A 17539-nucleotide genomic window follows, 5' to 3' on the forward strand; every position below is an offset into this window, starting at 1 on the left:
ATTGTATTTAAAAATTAATAGAAAGCCTTTATATCAATCATCATTACAAACGTGCCCATATTCAATGTATGTCTGAAGATATGATTTAAAACCAATTTTTCTAATTTTATTTTACAGATTGGATTACTTTGATCTTCCTGCCATTTTAAAAAGAGTATTCCATCATAGCCACCTCTTTAATATAGGTTTCTTCCAATTTCCTTTTCTTTACAAAGTCTTCGTTCATTCACTCCAAGTCGAAATTTTCAGGAATATTCCTGGTCAAGTTTCTGAAGACTATCCAAACATATGGATCATGCTTAATCATTCCACCTCTTTGATGGGTCATTATTTTTATAAACCCCATCCCCAAAAAAGCTGTTTATATAAATTGGCCCTAAAATTATAAGAGTTCTAATTCAAGAGTCGAATTTTAACACTTTCATATTCAAAGGATCAATTTTTACAATTAAAAATATGAGGATATAATTATTACCACCATATTTTAAGAGTGATTTTTACCATTTACTCCTCTTTAGACAGTAAAGTCAACAATAAATGCAATAATAGAGGAAGAGATGCAACTCATTAGAAGAAAATAGCTTATAAATTTAATGAATTGGTGAGTGAGATACACGAGAGGGCATATGTGGTATTACAAGAAAGAGCCCGCCCTCCCTCGACAAAGACAAGACAGAGAGGAAGTGGACCAATATAAACAACACCCACAACATAACTAATAATATTCAGTAACAAAGTGAGTTAGATGAAGAAAATGGTGTGGTGTACAACATTTAGGGAAAGGGAAGGGTTAGCCAAAGAAAAAGGTAGTTTTTAGGGGGTCAGGTAACTCACTCAACTCCTTCACCACATAGAAAGGGGTGGCTTATGAAGATGATGGTTCTCCAAAACCAAAACCAAACGCAGTCCTCTACTACAAATTAGCCCTCCTTTTTCTTTTTTTGGTTGTCTCCTGTTTTAGGTATGTGCAGAATTAGGCAGTGGTCAATAAAGTACCTGTGGCTGTACTTTGTTTTACTACTTACTTATAGAGTAAGAGGAAGGAAGAACTGTGATGTGATGTGAAGTGAAGTGGAAGATGGCAAGGTATCTTCATGATGATGTGTTGCATATGAAATGAAATGAAGAGAAGAAGAGTGGGAAAAACTCTCTTTCCAAAGCAAAGCAAAGGAAGCCACAGCAGGAAGAGTGATGGATTTATTTTGTTTTATTATATGTCATTGAAATTCCTGGAGTGCAAGATTCAACTCCTGTGCTGACTTTGCTACTGATCCCCTTTTTCTGCGAAACCACCATCAAATTGCATAATCATCGTTAATCGTAAGTATTATTATTCAAAGTAATTGCAAGTAATGCATTGTTTAATTTATTAGTGCCTCTCCTCAAATCACTTATTATAAAGTAGTTTGTAACAACATACCTTATAAGGGCTGGCAGGCAGCGCTTAACTTTTTCAAGCTCGATGAAGCAGAGATTACATCGCTCCAACCTACAAACCACCCAATTTAATTTAATACAAATAATTTCTTGAAACAAAGTCGTGTAAGAGCAATCTGATAAATTAAAAGCTTATTAGCAAACACCTTTGCTCTGCCTCAATGTTAACTCCAACAGATGATGTTGCCGATAACGTTGAATAGATCACCGAACCAAACGTCCTCACCAGCTTCACTAGCATTTCCATAGAAATGTCTAAATACCTATTGTTCCAGAACTAAAACAGTGTTAGAAAAACCAAAATCTAAATACTTTTCGAACGAAAACCTAGTAAATGTCAGTTTGAAAAAGTTTGACTTCAAAAGTTGCAATATAAGTTTTCCAGAAAACACTAACCCCATAAATTGTGTGTGTGTGTGTGAGAGAGAGAGAGGGGGGGGGGGGGGGGAAGAAATGGATGAGACCTATCCATGTCACTTTCAAGGAGGCCAGAAAGAACAGGCAGAATACAACTGCAGATATCCAGGGTGACAACTTCAATTCGATTGGTCATAATACTAATTACATCGGCAGCAACCTGTATCGACAGGGATACATGTTAGAACAGTTTACATCAGAAGAAAAATAGTTAAAATAAAATAAAAAAATAAAAAATAAAAAGATAACTTCAATCCACTTAAAAGAACAAGATTATACTTACTGCATGATCAGCCATTTTCTCCATTGCAGAAACCGCCCCTTTAATGTCATGTCTTTCCCAATATCTATAGACGGCCTAAAAAACAATCAGATGGATTATTTTAAAATTTTAACTCTAACTGCAGCAACTCATTTGCAACATATAGCTACTGAAGCGACCATAATGCCAGCCAAAGTGCAAGTGCCAAGAATCTCAAATAATTACACATGTGCCTATATGAACCGAGCCATAACACTTTTCATACTTTGAAGACCCCCTACGGCCTACCCTACTGATTTTGACAATCCCAGCTCATGTAGTTCTCTAAAAGATTGTCAGCTCATGTAGTTCTCTAAAAAATTAAAAATAAAATAAAAATAATAATAAGTTTCTTCAAAAACTCTTTATCTATTCATGTTCCATACAAAAATGCTAGGAGATTAACAAAAGAATCTCAAATTATATAAGTTAAACTATTAGTATAGTCCTGAATTTTGAAGTTTGTTTTTATTTGGTACCCAAACGTTCAAAAAGTTTCTAATAAGTCCATAAACTTTCAATTTTGTGTCTAACAGATTTTTGACAAATTCAATTTTTATTTTTTTTTAAAAAAAAATGATCTATGAATTTTCAAAAATTTGAAAATACAAATACTAAATTTGTAATTTTGAAAGTTCAAGGACCAAAGAGACACAAATCTTAACTTAAATGGCTACATTTACAATTTGACCTATTATATAACAATATTAGCAAAATAATAAACCACTCCTTTAGTTCATTTCTCCTTTTTGTGGGAATATCTAGGGGCAAGCTAATTGTCACATTGCCATTGGTAATATCAAACTTGCTCTATCCTACCTCAATACTAGGAAATTGGTATATTGATTGATACATTGGTTTGGAATTTTAGTTGGTTCATAATTCAGATAACATGATAAATGCATAAAATCAGAGTTAAATCTTTTGCAGATGTAAGCATGCAATAGTATAGTAATTGGAAGTTCTCATTACTTGCAATTTTGCTGACCGAGATTGCATCGAGTTGATAAATTGATCATGTTGTTGTAGAACATCTACTATGGTATCCTCATCACTTGCAGGTGATACTGTTTCTTTCTCAGGAGATCGACGATAACCTCTCTGTCAGAACATTAGATTAAGGAAGAGAACAGAAGTGTAAGCTGATTGACTATATGACAAACACAAGACCACGTGAGAGGTTAAAATTTTAATCAGTATTTCATTTAACTTTTCAGCCACATTTATATTCATAAATCTATAATCATTCGTGGTTCAAGAAAGTCACAACTAACAAACGACCAAATCTTGTTCAACAATGAGAGTTGAGAAACAGAACAAAGAACCTCAAATATCTTGATGCTAAGACCAAAGGCCATCGTAAAATGGTTGTAATAACAGTAGAGCACCGTGAAGAGGATATAAGAATATAAACAAGAAAATGAGTTCCATACAGATGAGTTCATAAATCATACCCCATTATTTAATGGAATATTTTCCAGTGCAGCTGCTCTTCCAGGGGAGGCATTATATGTTAGCCGGCTAAAATTCGATCTCTCTCTTTTCTCCCAATCTACATGTGAACGCAATCTCCCTATATATATTATCCCAAAAAAAAATGTTAGGGCATTATCTGTTGTCAACGGGGAAATCAATATCTAAATATGACAATACCTCCTTTTGTAGCTTCAGGAAAAGATGTATCCCTGCTTATTTTATGGCCTCGAGGATCATCTAGAACAAAGAGAAGTTACAAGAAAGCATGAGAACAGAGTATAATAGAACATTTAAAAGCAAGTTGATAACTAAAACTGGCCAGCCAAATAAAAGACACGAATGCAAAATGACATCATGAACATAGCCAAAAAAGAAAAAGAAAAAATTGAAAAGACTAAGTGGGTTATGAAAAAGAAAATGAAATCAGATAAATGTAAAGACTAAATTATCAGATAATAGACCCATCTATGGGATAACAACTGCCATTAGTTAAAAAACGAATCATATAAACTGATCACTACATTGAGTACAACCTTCGTGTTTGTAGTTTGCTGTTGTCTCTTTTGATTCCGTTTCATTCTTCCCAGATCCAATATATCTTTCTTCTTTCACAATCTTCTGTGGAGCAGATACTCCTTGAATTGAACCAATGTCATGCAAGGAATTCCTATTATCCATGGTGCTCATGTCATTAGCCTTCAAGCCTCTGGATTCAGAAAGGACGGAGATGGTTGGATTACCAACTTCATCTCTACCATTTAGAAACCTCCTATTGTCAGTAGTTTTTGATAGCAATGGTACTGGAACTGCTCTTCCAGCAACATCAAAGTCCTTTCTAGAATCATCCTGCTCATGCCTTGAATTTGACCTGGACAGTGGCATTACTCTTCCAGCAACATCTAATTCTTTTCTAGAATCATCCTGCTCATGCCTTGAATTTGTCCTAGGTACAGGCACTGCTCTTCCAGCAACATCAAATTCCTTTCTAGAATCATCCTGCTCGTGCCTTGAACTTGTCCTAGGTACAATTACGGGTATCACATCTGATTTATTGAAGATTGGGTTGCTGAATGTTGAAGTAGCCTTCACGGAGTTTCTCTTTGGCACCACTGCACTAGGTACTGTTACTGAGCTAACCGGATTAGTCTTTGGGCCAGCATTTAAATTGATCTTTTGAGGAGTACTTGGTCCATTTCCTGTGGCTTCAATCAGTAAGGAAAAAAGATCATGGATATTTACTCCAATTTTTAATAAATGGAGAGGTAGTGCCAATCAAAAACAAGAAAAATCCAATACGAAGGGTATATTTAAAAAGTGACAACGAGAAACAGAAGCGAAATCCTATATATGAAAACAAAGACAAAAGAAAATTGCTTACATGACAAAGATTTTGGATCCTTGACAACGTCTGAATTTTGAGAAACTGACAACCTTCCCAATGTTTTGGTTTCCTTCAATAGTGGATCAGAAGTTTGTGATACCGACAATCCACCAAAACCAGCCTTGGTATTGTTCTCATTTTGCTGTGGTAGATTACTGCTGGATTTAGGTTCTGATCGACCATTTAGTCTGTTAACATTGTTAATTGCATAGGGCTCTGTGCGCTATGCAAAAGGCAAGGAAATTATTATATTGAGTTTTTTTTTTTTTTCGGGAATAATGCATTCAGTTAAAGAATAGTGAGAAACTAGAACGAGTGTCGATGGATAATGCATTGTACCGTAATGTCTACAACCCACACTCCAACACAGCTCTGATTGTATGAACAACCAAGAAGTTTCCCCTCATGAACATTAAGATCGGACAGCCTAGACCAACCAACTTCCACACCATCATGACATCTAATTGGTTCCCATGAAAAAACCTGTGAAGTAGCACAATCTTACAAATAAATTTTTTTAAAAAAATGAAAAATTGCAGTTCTGGACAGATGAACCATTTCAAATATTACCTTCAAACTTTCATGCAATCCGCAAAGCAGTGTCCTCCCATCTGGATTAAACGTTAAACAACGAACTCCACTGGTCTGAAACAAACACAGGAATAAGAGATCTCCTAAAATAAATTATAAGACAGTCCTCTAAAAAATATTCACTCTTAAGTATATTTATTCAAAAGCCAGGACAAAAAAAAAATGCATAAAAAGATACCTCGGGTCCAGCTGAACCAATCAACTCAAAGGTTTCCAGGTCCCAAAATTTAACTGTCTTATCTGCTGAACCTGATCAACAAAAAGAAAATTCAGATAGGATCGAATAACAACCAGATCTAATGTTTAACACATGCAACATCTTTTAGTTAAATTTAAGGCCTCATATGAAATACAGAACTTGATAATGCACATATTTTTTATTTATTTATTTATCATTGTTTCATTTTTTGCTTATATAGTAGTAGAGAGACCAAGGTAAAAGTGCATTACAAACCTGTTGCTAGCAAAAATTCATGAGGGTGAAAATCTATACACTGAACCTGACCCTCGTGACACTTGAAATCATGCAACAACTTTCCAGCAGTTAAATCCCAGAGCTGTTAAAATAAAATATATTAAAGATATATTTGAAGGTTCCTTTGAATTGGAAATGATAATTAAATGAAAATACAACTACAAATTCTGCATGTGAATAAAATATCCCATTTTTCTAGAAATGACATAATAAATATATAATTTTGTTGACACAAATTATACAATAAAGAAATGACATAATAAATAACTAAAATTCCACCTTCATTGCCAAGAGCATTAGCATTATGAAATTGTGCTCAACTAATTCTTTACACTCACCCACCCCAAAAAAAACCCACAGTTGCACCAATTGGTTCAAATACACATCGACCAATGCCTTTCATCAAAATTTGGGGGGGGGGGGGACCCTCTGTATACGTCTAATTGAAGAACCCACGACACAAAAAACCCACAGGAGATGGTTTAAACCAAACATGCCATAAAAAATCGCAATCATCAAACCAACTATCAATACTTTCGATCTTCTCTATCAAAAACCATGAAGAAAACCAATACTACCATACAAAAGCTCCTCCATGGCTTCGTTGTAACTTTTAAGGTACAAAGTGAAGTCCAAACCTAATTGAGCTAAGACATTGAATATATGTGAGGTTAAAAATATACCTAGAAGAGTAAATATCTAGGCATATCAATGTCGTGATCTATTACCATTTAGGCACATGGATATCACCTGCTAGTAAAATAAAGGAGCAAAAGAGCTAAAGAGGACAAAAGTTAGAGAATGGTAGGAATGTGAAAGAAAAAAGAATTAAGAAAAAAAACATTTGAATATTAAAAGAGTTATCCTTGGTGAGCACACCTAAGCAATGCAAATGATGCAACGTTATTGTAAGTCAACTCACTTGGCACCACGCACCAGACAATACATCAAAGTCATTTGTGCCCAATGCTTAGACACTTCTAGGAAGACAAATCGAGGAAAAACATTCAAAGAAACAAATAATATAAACAATATTAATAGAAATGAGCACAAGAAATCCTAGTTCCAAACTATAACCAAGGCCAAGGGTAATAAAGATAAAAGAAAGCTCTCTGGGACATTGAGATGAAGGAAAGGCATTCCAGACTCCTTTGTGAGGTCAATATTTTTTCTGGTAAGAAAAACGAGACTCATATAGTTACACTTGCTCCAAAGGTTTTATCAAGAAATCACTAGTTACTCTCCTCTACAAAGACTAATAATTCGTAAAACTAAACTACAAGGAAAATGATGGATGTCTAACCTTCACTGTGTTGTCTTCTCCACCAGATACAACCCAACGCCCATCAGGAGTAAATCTGATTGCATTGACTCCTCGAGTGTGACCTTTGTATGTGTGGATACACCCTTTCTTCCGGATATCCCATATCTTAAGATTTGTATCCAAGGACCCAGAAGCAAAAAATTCCCCAAAGGGATGAAAATCCACAGAAATGCAATTGGATCTATGACCAGTAAGCGTTCGAACAACTAGGAAATATCACAAGAGAAATCCAGAAAAGGGAAAATATAAGTCTAGCTTCATAGTACAATTATCCATGGAAATCAGCAATATCAAACTGGACACTGTCGGCTAAGATGAAAGAAATACATAGGGATGATAGAAAGCATACTTTTAGCCTCCTCCAAATCCCAAAGCTTGATTGTGCCACTGGCAGCCCCTGCAGCTACCAACACTTCTGATGAGTCAAAGCTTACAGAATCTATTCCGCTCGTATGGCCAGTCAAACTCTGGATGTGAAAGCACAGCTAAGTTAAAGTGCAAAAAAACATGATACTTACAAACACAGCTCTTTTAGCTTTTTAGCTAAAACAGGTCTGGTTAATCTTTGTTAAATTTAAAATAACCTAATATATATATATATATATATTAATTCCTATTAACCATAGTGCACATGGATTTTTTTTTTTTTTTGCGGGGGTAGAGGTATTAACGTGACTGAAATTGGTTGCATGTTGTTTTCATCACAAGATCTGTTAGAAGTGCTATAATAAAACGAGATATGAGTGATTCAAGAAAAAGAAATTCAGAAGAAAAGGATGATAGAACAAGAGGGGAAGAATTCTACACGAGAATGTTTAAATATCCTGGACAAGAAGTACAAGACAAATCTAAAATGCATGGGATTTCAAGAAAACTACAAAATAATTGGTTTGTCAATCTTTGTAATGATATTTTTGTTAACTTGAGAACAAACTAATAGAGCACTTCTTCTGAATTCTACTAACCAGGGCCAAGTGATAGGAAACCATAACAGGAGAAATTGAAACATACCAGTATGGCATTGGGTTTACCAATAGCCCATAGATTGACTTTGAAGTCTTCTCCTCCTGTGACAAGAACACGGGATGACTTCCTTCCAATCTTCAGGCAATTGACAGCGGAAGAATGTGCCACAAATTCTTCTGTTTGAATAATTGTTAAGGCAAAAATGATGGAGCCTTCCTCAGTCTACAACTGTAAGCCAGAGCTATTTCTAATTGGCAAACCATAAACTCAAATCAAATGCTTCAAAATAAAAACATAACACTCGCAGTCACACACTCAGAGATCTGATGAAGATACGGAAATGAAAATCACAAAGTGAAGATAACGAGGCAATACAAGCAGATCAAGTCCAAGTAATAATATTTCAGTTTGAAAATTTAAAATCCTAGTTGAACCCGAGACATTGAGAAAGGATACGTAGCTTGTACGCCCGTTTGGTAGTCATGGCATGTATAGTCAAGAATTTAGGACCAAAATAGCATCAGAACACGAAGAAAACCTAGAAATTGAAATTGCAACAGCGGCATTCCACTGTAAAAATTCCCCAAAGTATTTGAATCCGAGAATAGCGCAATATAATTAGTGACACTGCTTCATCGACTACTTCTAAGAACCGACGATCTCCACTCACAACACCTTTAGATCTCAAAAGTAAACTCCACCTATTCTTCCACCACCGCTCCCAGCCCCAAACAGCGTCACTGTAAACACAAATTTCCAAAGAAAAAATAAAAGTTAAATCAAGAAACCACCAACAGCCAGATCAACGTTAGGGAAAAAAAAACACACACGTAAACCACCAAAGAAGAAAACCAGGAAGAAGTTAATCAGTTTGCTTCAAGCAAGTCAAGAAAAAAGTACAGCACGCTACACTTCCAACTCAAGTTAGCTTCATCTTTCTCCACACTCACAAACATAAACCACAACAGAAACAGAAAAAAAAAAAATCCATAACCAAATTTCAAGACGCGAAGACAAAGAAAGAGAGAGGGAGAGATAGAGAGAGAGAGAAGAGCACAGTACAGTATTCGAGACGAGAAATTCGAAGTTTAAGGCGTCGGTCGAAGTTTCAGAGACGGCAAAGGCGGCGGCGGCGATAAACACTTGGCTTTCTTTCAACTACAGCGGCACCGCCATGGGCATATCCCGCCGAAGCAACGCTCTTACAGAGAGAGGGACAGAGAAGGACAGAAGGCCAAAACTCAATTTCAAAAAAAAAAGAATAATAATAATTAAAAGAAGAAATAAAAAAAATGAATTTGATTAGAGAAGAGAGTAAGGCGCTTTCACGTTTTGTGTCCCCTCTTCCTCCGCCAACTAATAAATAAATAAATAATATTCACATCGTTTTTATTCAAACGAAAGGAAATTTTTTTCAAATTATTATTTTTGTTTTCTTTTTTTTTTTTTAATTATTTTTTAGTTGTCACTGAGAGAGGAAAATTGTAAAAAGAAAAATTAAATCTTTCTATTTATTATTTTTTTTTTTGTGGAAAAAGAGGAAGCAGTGGTTTTGGTCAGTGTGAAAGCGACGTGCCACGGACTGTCCCGTGCGGAGATTTATGGGCCAACCCAAACTTTAATGGGCCGATCGGGTCGGCCCATTTTTAGTTTTCATTATTTATTATTTATTTTGTGATTATTATTATTATTACCACATTAAAATATTAAAATACCGTTTAGTCATGTGGTTTCAAATATTGAATCTTAGTCGCAATAGTTGTAATCAATTTTAAATTTAGTCCGTCTATGTTAATTTTTATTTAAATTAGTTAACTAATAATAAATATTTTCATATAAAAAAATAAAATACGTTAATATACTTCCAAAATTTATACTGAAAATACTAATAAATCATAAAATTCTTTGAAGAAACTAAAAATAACTAGCAATAAGGTCTTTATTAAAAAAAAAAATAGCAATAGGGACTAAACATTATATTTTATCCTAAACTTAATAGTATGTATCAATTTGTATTGTAAATTTTTTAGTTTCATCAAATTAGACCAAAATTTTTTATCCTAAATTTTTATACAAAATTTTTGCCCTTGATACACTTTCATTTATAAATTAATCCATAAAAATACTTCCAAATGCATTTAATGAGTATAAAACATATACATAGCTTAATTCTTTCTAAAATTTTGGTGGGTCTTGAACGACTTATACAATTTTTCGATCTTATACATTAATTGGACTTTTCTTTTTTCTTTTGAGTTGAACGAGTAGTGGAAGATTCAAACCTCACACCTCCTAATCAATGACATATGTTTTATGTCAATTGAGCTATGTTCGTGTAGCCTATAATTAGACTTTAATTTATATAATACTTTTTTTTTATTCAACTTGAAATTAATGAGTTTTAAGAGTGTGTAGATGAGTTTAACAAAGATTGATACATTAACCAAACATGTTTTGGTTCATGGTTCAATTTTTTAGATAAAAATGGATACAAATTTGATGGAATTATTCCCTTTTTTTTATTTTTTTTCTTGTTTGTTTTATCAATAAAGGAATTAAATTGATGCTCCCTCCTCTTGTGATTTAAAATTTGTAAAAGGGGAAGGAGAAGCAATACCGTTAACCCACCACTTTTGTTCCAATGCCTTTGACGCATTGATTAAACTTTACTAAAACTTTGGGTTTTTAAATTTGATATTCACTCTTTATATTCAAATTGTCCTTTACTTGTTTGACGGGAGTTTATGTATAATCATTTCTACTCATTTTTTTTATAAATAATTGTTGCAAAATAATGGTTGGTCTTCTTTTAGTTCTCACAAGGATTTTTTTTTTTTTTTTTTTTGAGAAATTTAAAATAAGGTAGTTGACAATTTTATCATAGAAGGCACGAAAGACCAATTAAAATTATTCTTATGAGGCTCAAATTTGGTTCTCGATTTATGCGTACTTCAGTAATAAAATTTGAGAAGAGATGATATGAAAATAATGAAAAATTATACACAGGTGTGGATCACACTGCCTCCATACTTAAATTAGTTCATGGATTTTTTTTTTAAAAAAAAATGGTAAGAGTTAAGAAATTTTAGAATTAAAGCAAAAGGAAAATATTTATAAGATTGTTTCATCTATGGTTACTTGTTGTCCTCTCAAATTTAGAATGGAGAAGGATAAATTGGGTAACAAAGAGATTTGTAGCTTCCTAGACAAGGTTGAGGTGGACAATTGAGCCTCTTGACCCAATTTTCTTATTCTTTTGAGTCTGATTAAGTCACGAATTAAATTTCGAGGCTTGAATTTCTGTTTATCTTAAGACTCATCCAGATTGTTTTAGAGAAATTGTACTATATGGCCAAAAGAAAAGGCCGGTTTTGAAAAATATAAAAAATGAAATCTCTTTTGTTTATGGCCATCCTAAATTTAGATCTCTTCCTCCTATGTTTTTTCTTCCATTTTTACCCCTCTATTAATGTTGGCAAAGAGGATCCACTATTTATGGAAAATCTTATCTCCTAAAAGGTTGGTTTTTAAATTTCATATCACCCTCATAAATCTTATTTTTATTTATGAAATCCAATATCTCTTTTAAATGGTTATATTATTTTTCCATATTATAAATTCAATTACATTTTCTTTCATTTTCTTTTTTAATCCTAAAATCTAACATGTATCTAGCAAACTTTCTTGTTACATTCAAACCTTTATCTGCAACCTCAACGTCAACATTTTCTGCCTTCAACTTTTAAAGGTTTGTAAATGTAAGTTGTGCACAAAAGAAAGTTGCAAATTCTCTATACAAAATATTCACATATCTACCTTGAAGTAAGCACAAAAGGGGAACCAACGAGTGTGGAAGATAACTTTAAAACTGCCAAGGGAAGGGACTACCATTACAGTTGCAAGAATATGAAAACTCGAAATATTTTGTCAATGATTCATGTGGGGTAAGTGTGTAGTTATTGGTCTTGGTTAGGTGCCATTATTTACTTAAGAATGTTACCAGGTACAATGATGTTATTTTTCAACGTATATACCATAATTACAAATAAATATCATGTGTTTTCTTTTGATTTTATCCGTTGTCGGTCATATTCAAGAATGTTACCCACATAGAGGATTTTCAATATATATATATCGTATACAAATAAATATCACGTGCTTTCGTTAGATTTTAGCATCTACCTACCATATTTCAGGAAGCTAGGGGGATTATGTGTTTTTTATTTGTAACCTATTTGTAGAAAAATACCATGTACTTGAGGTTTTTATATTTGTCTACCATTTTAAGGAACTTGTCCGTTATCTTTGGGGGCTGACTTTTTTTTAATATAGTAATAATGAAAAGTATTATATTATATTATTTATCAAAATTTAGATGATTTTGTGCTTTTATTTGGTTGGTTGGTTTAAATTATTAGATTTTGTTTTAAGTAGTTCAAATTGTTTTAGATGGTTAGATTTTTTTTTTCTTTTTAAATATACCGTGATCTTACGGGTTTGTTAGAGGGTATTTTTGTCCACGGTTAAATTTAAAGAAGTATCAGAATTAGTCACTTGACCATTTTTACAAAAAAAAAAAAAACGGTTTGGACATCTGGATTTCTATCTAAAAGGCCTAAAAAATAGACTCCTTAATATCTTGAACATTTCATTTTTAATATATATATATATATATATATTGGTTTCCATATTTTCACTAATTTAAGTGACTATTTGGCTCTCACCTACGTTATATATATATAATTCTCTCCTATGCTTCAAAGTCATTTCTTCCTTTTTTTCCCTCTCTTTTCTCCTTCTTCCACCATCTCCTTTATCTTTTTTGGCAGTGTGAGTTTATAGGCGAGAGATGAATAGCATGGGGCGATCTAGCGATGAGGTGAGCACAAGACGACAAGAACGAACGACAATGACAGATTCATAACAAATGAACGACGACGGCACACTCGAGCAAACGAACGGCGACGGTAGACTTGGAGCAAATGAACGGCAATGACGGACTCGGAGCAGACGAACGATAGACCCGATTCAACTTTTAGTTTTTTTCCTATTTTTTATATATATTGTGATATGTGTACTTTTTTTTAGCTTCTGTAAGAATTTTGAGATATACTGTGGCATATGTATTTTTTTATTTGATATAAATGAGAGTGTTTTTTTATTATTATTATTTAGACTTCATGTAATATGTTATATATACGGGCTGTTTTTAAATATAGAAAAATAAATCAAAATATTTACAAAATACAGCAAAATTTTAGAATTATCAATGATAGACGTTAATAGATACTGAAAGACTTCTATTAGTGATAAGTGATATTGATAAACACTGATAGAAGTCTATCAGCGTCTATCCTTGATAGTTCTAAAATTTTGCTACATCTTGTAAATATTTTCAATAGTCTTACCATTTGAAATAATTTTCTATATTGTGGTGTAAATGAAATTTATAAAGATTTATATAATGTGATATATTTCATATATTGGTTTATACTGTGATTTATGTCAAACATTGAGTCAATCTATAATTTATAAACTGTAATATATTTCATATATTGGTTAGAATATTTTCAAATATCTAACAAAATGTTCTAAGATATATTTAAAATAACCACGAATCCGTCAAAACAATAAATTGATATGTGAAAACCAATGTAAATAAAAAATAAATTTTCATTAAAGGCATTTTTTTCCAAATTGGAAAATGGAAAAAAAATTACAATAAATGTATTTTCCCTCCCCAATTCAAATGATAAAAACTATATTAAATGCATTTTCTCTCTAATTTTCTCTCCTCATCATTAAAGTAGCTTCGAAAATAGGAAAAAATATATAAAAATCGGATATAAATAAATGAAAAATGGTATAATTGTCCAAAAGTAAACCTACAAGTTGTATAAGAAAAAAATTTAAATTTTAAGACATTTATAAAATATAGGAGTTTCTTTAGGCCTTCTATGTGGAAACCCAAATACCATTTTATGTTGGTCATTTACCCAATCGTCCCTTTGTTTTGCCACAATTTTTCACCCAGTTTCACTTGTTTTGAGCCTCTTTATTAGCCCAAAATTATCCACAACAAGGTTTAGACGTTGAACCGAACAAAGTAGTTAAATTGAGTTAATTCAATCGTACATCAATTATGTTCAGAGAAATAGAAAGGAAAAAAGATCAATAACTAAAAAAGAGCGAGTCTAATTTACAACAATTTTCTTCATTTTGGACGAATCAACCTTTAGTGATCAATTTATGGTGTGTTTGGAATACATTTTCAAGTGTTTAATTTTTTTTAAAAAAAAAGTAATTTTAGAAGAAATTGGAGTGTTTGACAACCACTCAAAATAGTTTTTCATGTGTGTTTTAATTCGTTTTATCGAGAGTCTTTAAATAAAAATGAGTTTTTTTTTTTCAAAAACATTTTTTTCTCAAATCAATCCTAACCGACCTTTAATAATTCCAATTTTCCAAAAGATTATTTCTTATATTCAAACCAATTCACTTGCACACTTACTTTTTATTTATTTATTTTTCATTATTCACCTACTATGCTTAAAATTAAAAAACAACTATTAATAAAATAATTTTTTTTAAAAAAAAAAAAAAAAAAAATCTCTCACCCTCCACTCTTGAAAGTGGCCCACAAACACCTTCCACTTTGTTTTTGACTCTTTTTGATATGAGTCCATACCAAAAGTAGCATCCTTTTCTTATTGGCATTTCAAAATAATTTTTTTTATGATATTAAAATTCCAATATATATATATATTATTATTATTATATTATTATATCATATATAATGTCGGTGATTGAAACTCTTAATTATTAGTGTGGGAACATACAACCACTATGCAAACTAATATTGAGTCTTTTCTTTTTTGGTTATGCTTTTATTATACAAATGTCAAAGAAGCACCACACAAAAATGATTATGCAAATATATCACATTTGAATGTGACACTTAGGAATAATTGAACCATAACTTAATTATATCATGGGATGAGGAAGGATGGACAGGCTTCCAAAATCCATATTTCTTTAACAAATGGTTCAATGAATTTAATGTTTATGTGTATCGAGGAAGTTAATCATATAATAAATCAATAGGTAGATAGGACGATTAAATTCTTAAATAGGACTTGAAAAAAGAGTTAGATATCCCAATATTTTTTTTTTGACAATTTGTAAAAATCACCCCTGAAATATGTTGGTAAATACAATAACACAGTCAAACTTACAATAGTTATAGAAATTGAACCTCCAAATGATAAAAATCAAATCCTCAAACTTTTACAATTGTTACCGTTTCTACCATTATACAAATCAATTATGTGAGTTTAAGGACCAAATTTTAACATTTGTATAAGTTTGAAAACTCAATTGTTTAGATCGAAAGGTAAAGGATATAATTGCAACCACCTTCATACTATTTGGGGTGGTTTTGCAATTTTTTTTTTAAGAACGTGGCTTTTTGGGTATGAGTTTTAACACAAAATTTAAGTTGGTATGGGAGATGGATTCAAATAAATGGGTTTGTTTTTGCTTTGCTAATATTAGGTTCGTTTTATACTTTTAATTTTGGTCAATTTCACTCGTATCCTTTAAAATTTGGTAAATTTTTATCTCTGTATTTTCAAAATTTTTATTTTAGTCCCTTAGTTTCATTTTAGTTAATCTCATTTTTCTCTCCATTTTTACGTTATAGTCTAGCAAATATAGACTCAAATGATCCTTTCCTAAAAGTATATGAACAAACAGAAAATGATATAGTGAAAATACTTGAACTAAATTGAACCGAATTAATTTAAAAGTCAAATTAAATATTTTAAAAATATAAAAACCAAATCACGTAAACTAAAATAATATTTACACGTATTTCAAAGACAAACCATTACTATATGTATTAGTAATCATTTTTCTTTCTTTTCAAGGTTTATTGTATAATTTGTTTCTACCAACCTTAATATATTTACCTAACTCTACTCAGATTCAAAATAACATAATTGATTTTGAATTTCTACCTCACATGTTAATTGTTTTATTGACACAAAAAAAAAAAAAAAAAAATCTTAAAACACAAGTTTTTTTTACTTTTTTTTTCTTCTAATTTAAAAGAAAACAAATCGTCTATTTTTAAATGATAACTATCACATTTAAATGACTAATAACTATATTCCAAAACAAAATGGAAAAGCATTAATACAAAATACAGTTGTTGCAAACATTATAGTACAAGACTATAAGTACTCCTTTTATCCAACAATAAAGGAGACAAGTAATGAGATCCATAAATGTTTATTATTATTTATACTTTCATTTCACACAAATCATCCTTATAGATTATTTTGTGTTGTGAATCTCCAAGAAAAGACTTAATTTATTCTAATGTTTGTTTTTAAAAAAATGGATTTCATTGATTGTTTTCCTTTATTATTACAACCCACATGATCATTAAAAAAAAAAAACAATTACATTGTCTTTTTGTGTACACTATTAATTTATTTTCGTTTGAATTAAATATTTATGTAACATGGCCAATGATTTCTTATCCAACAACTTTACATATGCAATACACTCATGTAATTAATGTCAAAGTGAGTATAACTTAATTGACATAAATCTTGTACTATCGATCTCGGATTAGAGGTTCGATTTTTCTGTTCCACATTTTGTCAAAAAGAAAAAAAAAACGAAAAGAAAACTTTCGTCTTATCATGCCTTGAATGTATAGAGAAGGAGATGAAGGAACTTTAATTACAAAGAACTTTTGAGTGGAAGCGGATCGTCCAAACTCTATTGTGAATAAACTCATACATTCACAGTCAAACAAAACAGATTATGCATTATTAACTAAATTACAACATGCTTTGAATAAAATACAAAGGATAAGATATTATACCTTTGAAGAACCCTTCTTCAAGTATATTCCTTCGATTGTTCACAAACACAGCGAACAACTCGATCCCTCAAATAGCAACAAGTAGAAACTCGATCCTCAGGCAGACTAGACACTACTACAAGATTACCTTGGTATTCTCGGTGTGAGAATCCAGGAGTGGTGGCTCTGGCTTATTTTGGTTTGAGGGAAGGTTTAGAGTGAAGGAGAAAGATGATCGAGCAAACGACAGAACTATCGTGTAGGTGAGGAAGTCTATTACATAGACTAGCTACTTG

The 17539-nt window shown here is 31.9% G+C and overlaps 1 protein-coding gene and 1 long non-coding RNA gene across 2 annotated transcripts; one reads left to right on the forward strand and one right to left on the reverse strand.

Annotated features, from left to right (window-relative positions):
• Window positions 1-567: 567 nt before the first annotated feature.
• On the reverse strand, window positions 568-9729 carry LOC120082018 (katanin p80 WD40 repeat-containing subunit B1 homolog KTN80.3-like). The gene is made up of 19 exons (XM_039037226.2): window positions 9431-9729; window positions 8825-9108; window positions 8414-8544; window positions 7752-7869; window positions 7382-7608; window positions 6058-6160; window positions 5782-5852; window positions 5583-5657; window positions 5352-5495; window positions 5010-5235; window positions 4165-4833; window positions 3809-3868; window positions 3610-3728; window positions 3128-3256; window positions 2138-2212; window positions 1902-2014; window positions 1584-1700; window positions 1421-1489; window positions 568-1281 (listed from the first exon to the last, which is right to left on the reverse strand). Exons 2-19 carry the CDS (start codon window positions 8850-8852, stop codon window positions 1218-1220), a joined length of 2538 nt encoding a protein of 845 aa, XP_038893154.1. The 5' UTR covers window positions 8853-9108; window positions 9431-9729; the 3' UTR covers window positions 568-1217.
• On the forward strand, window positions 3238-10151 carry LOC150035192 (uncharacterized). The gene is made up of 2 exons (XR_016530593.1): window positions 3238-3335; window positions 9907-10151. It is a non-coding gene; the product is annotated as an uncharacterized LOC150035192 (long non-coding RNA).
• Window positions 10152-17539: the final 7388 nt, after the last annotated feature.

Source organism: Benincasa hispida, chromosome 7, assembly GCF_027475165.1.
Source record: "Benincasa hispida cultivar pf3 chromosome 7, pf3_genome.v1.1, whole genome shotgun sequence".
Classification (NCBI taxonomy): domain Eukaryota; kingdom Viridiplantae; phylum Streptophyta; class Magnoliopsida; order Cucurbitales; family Cucurbitaceae; genus Benincasa; species Benincasa hispida.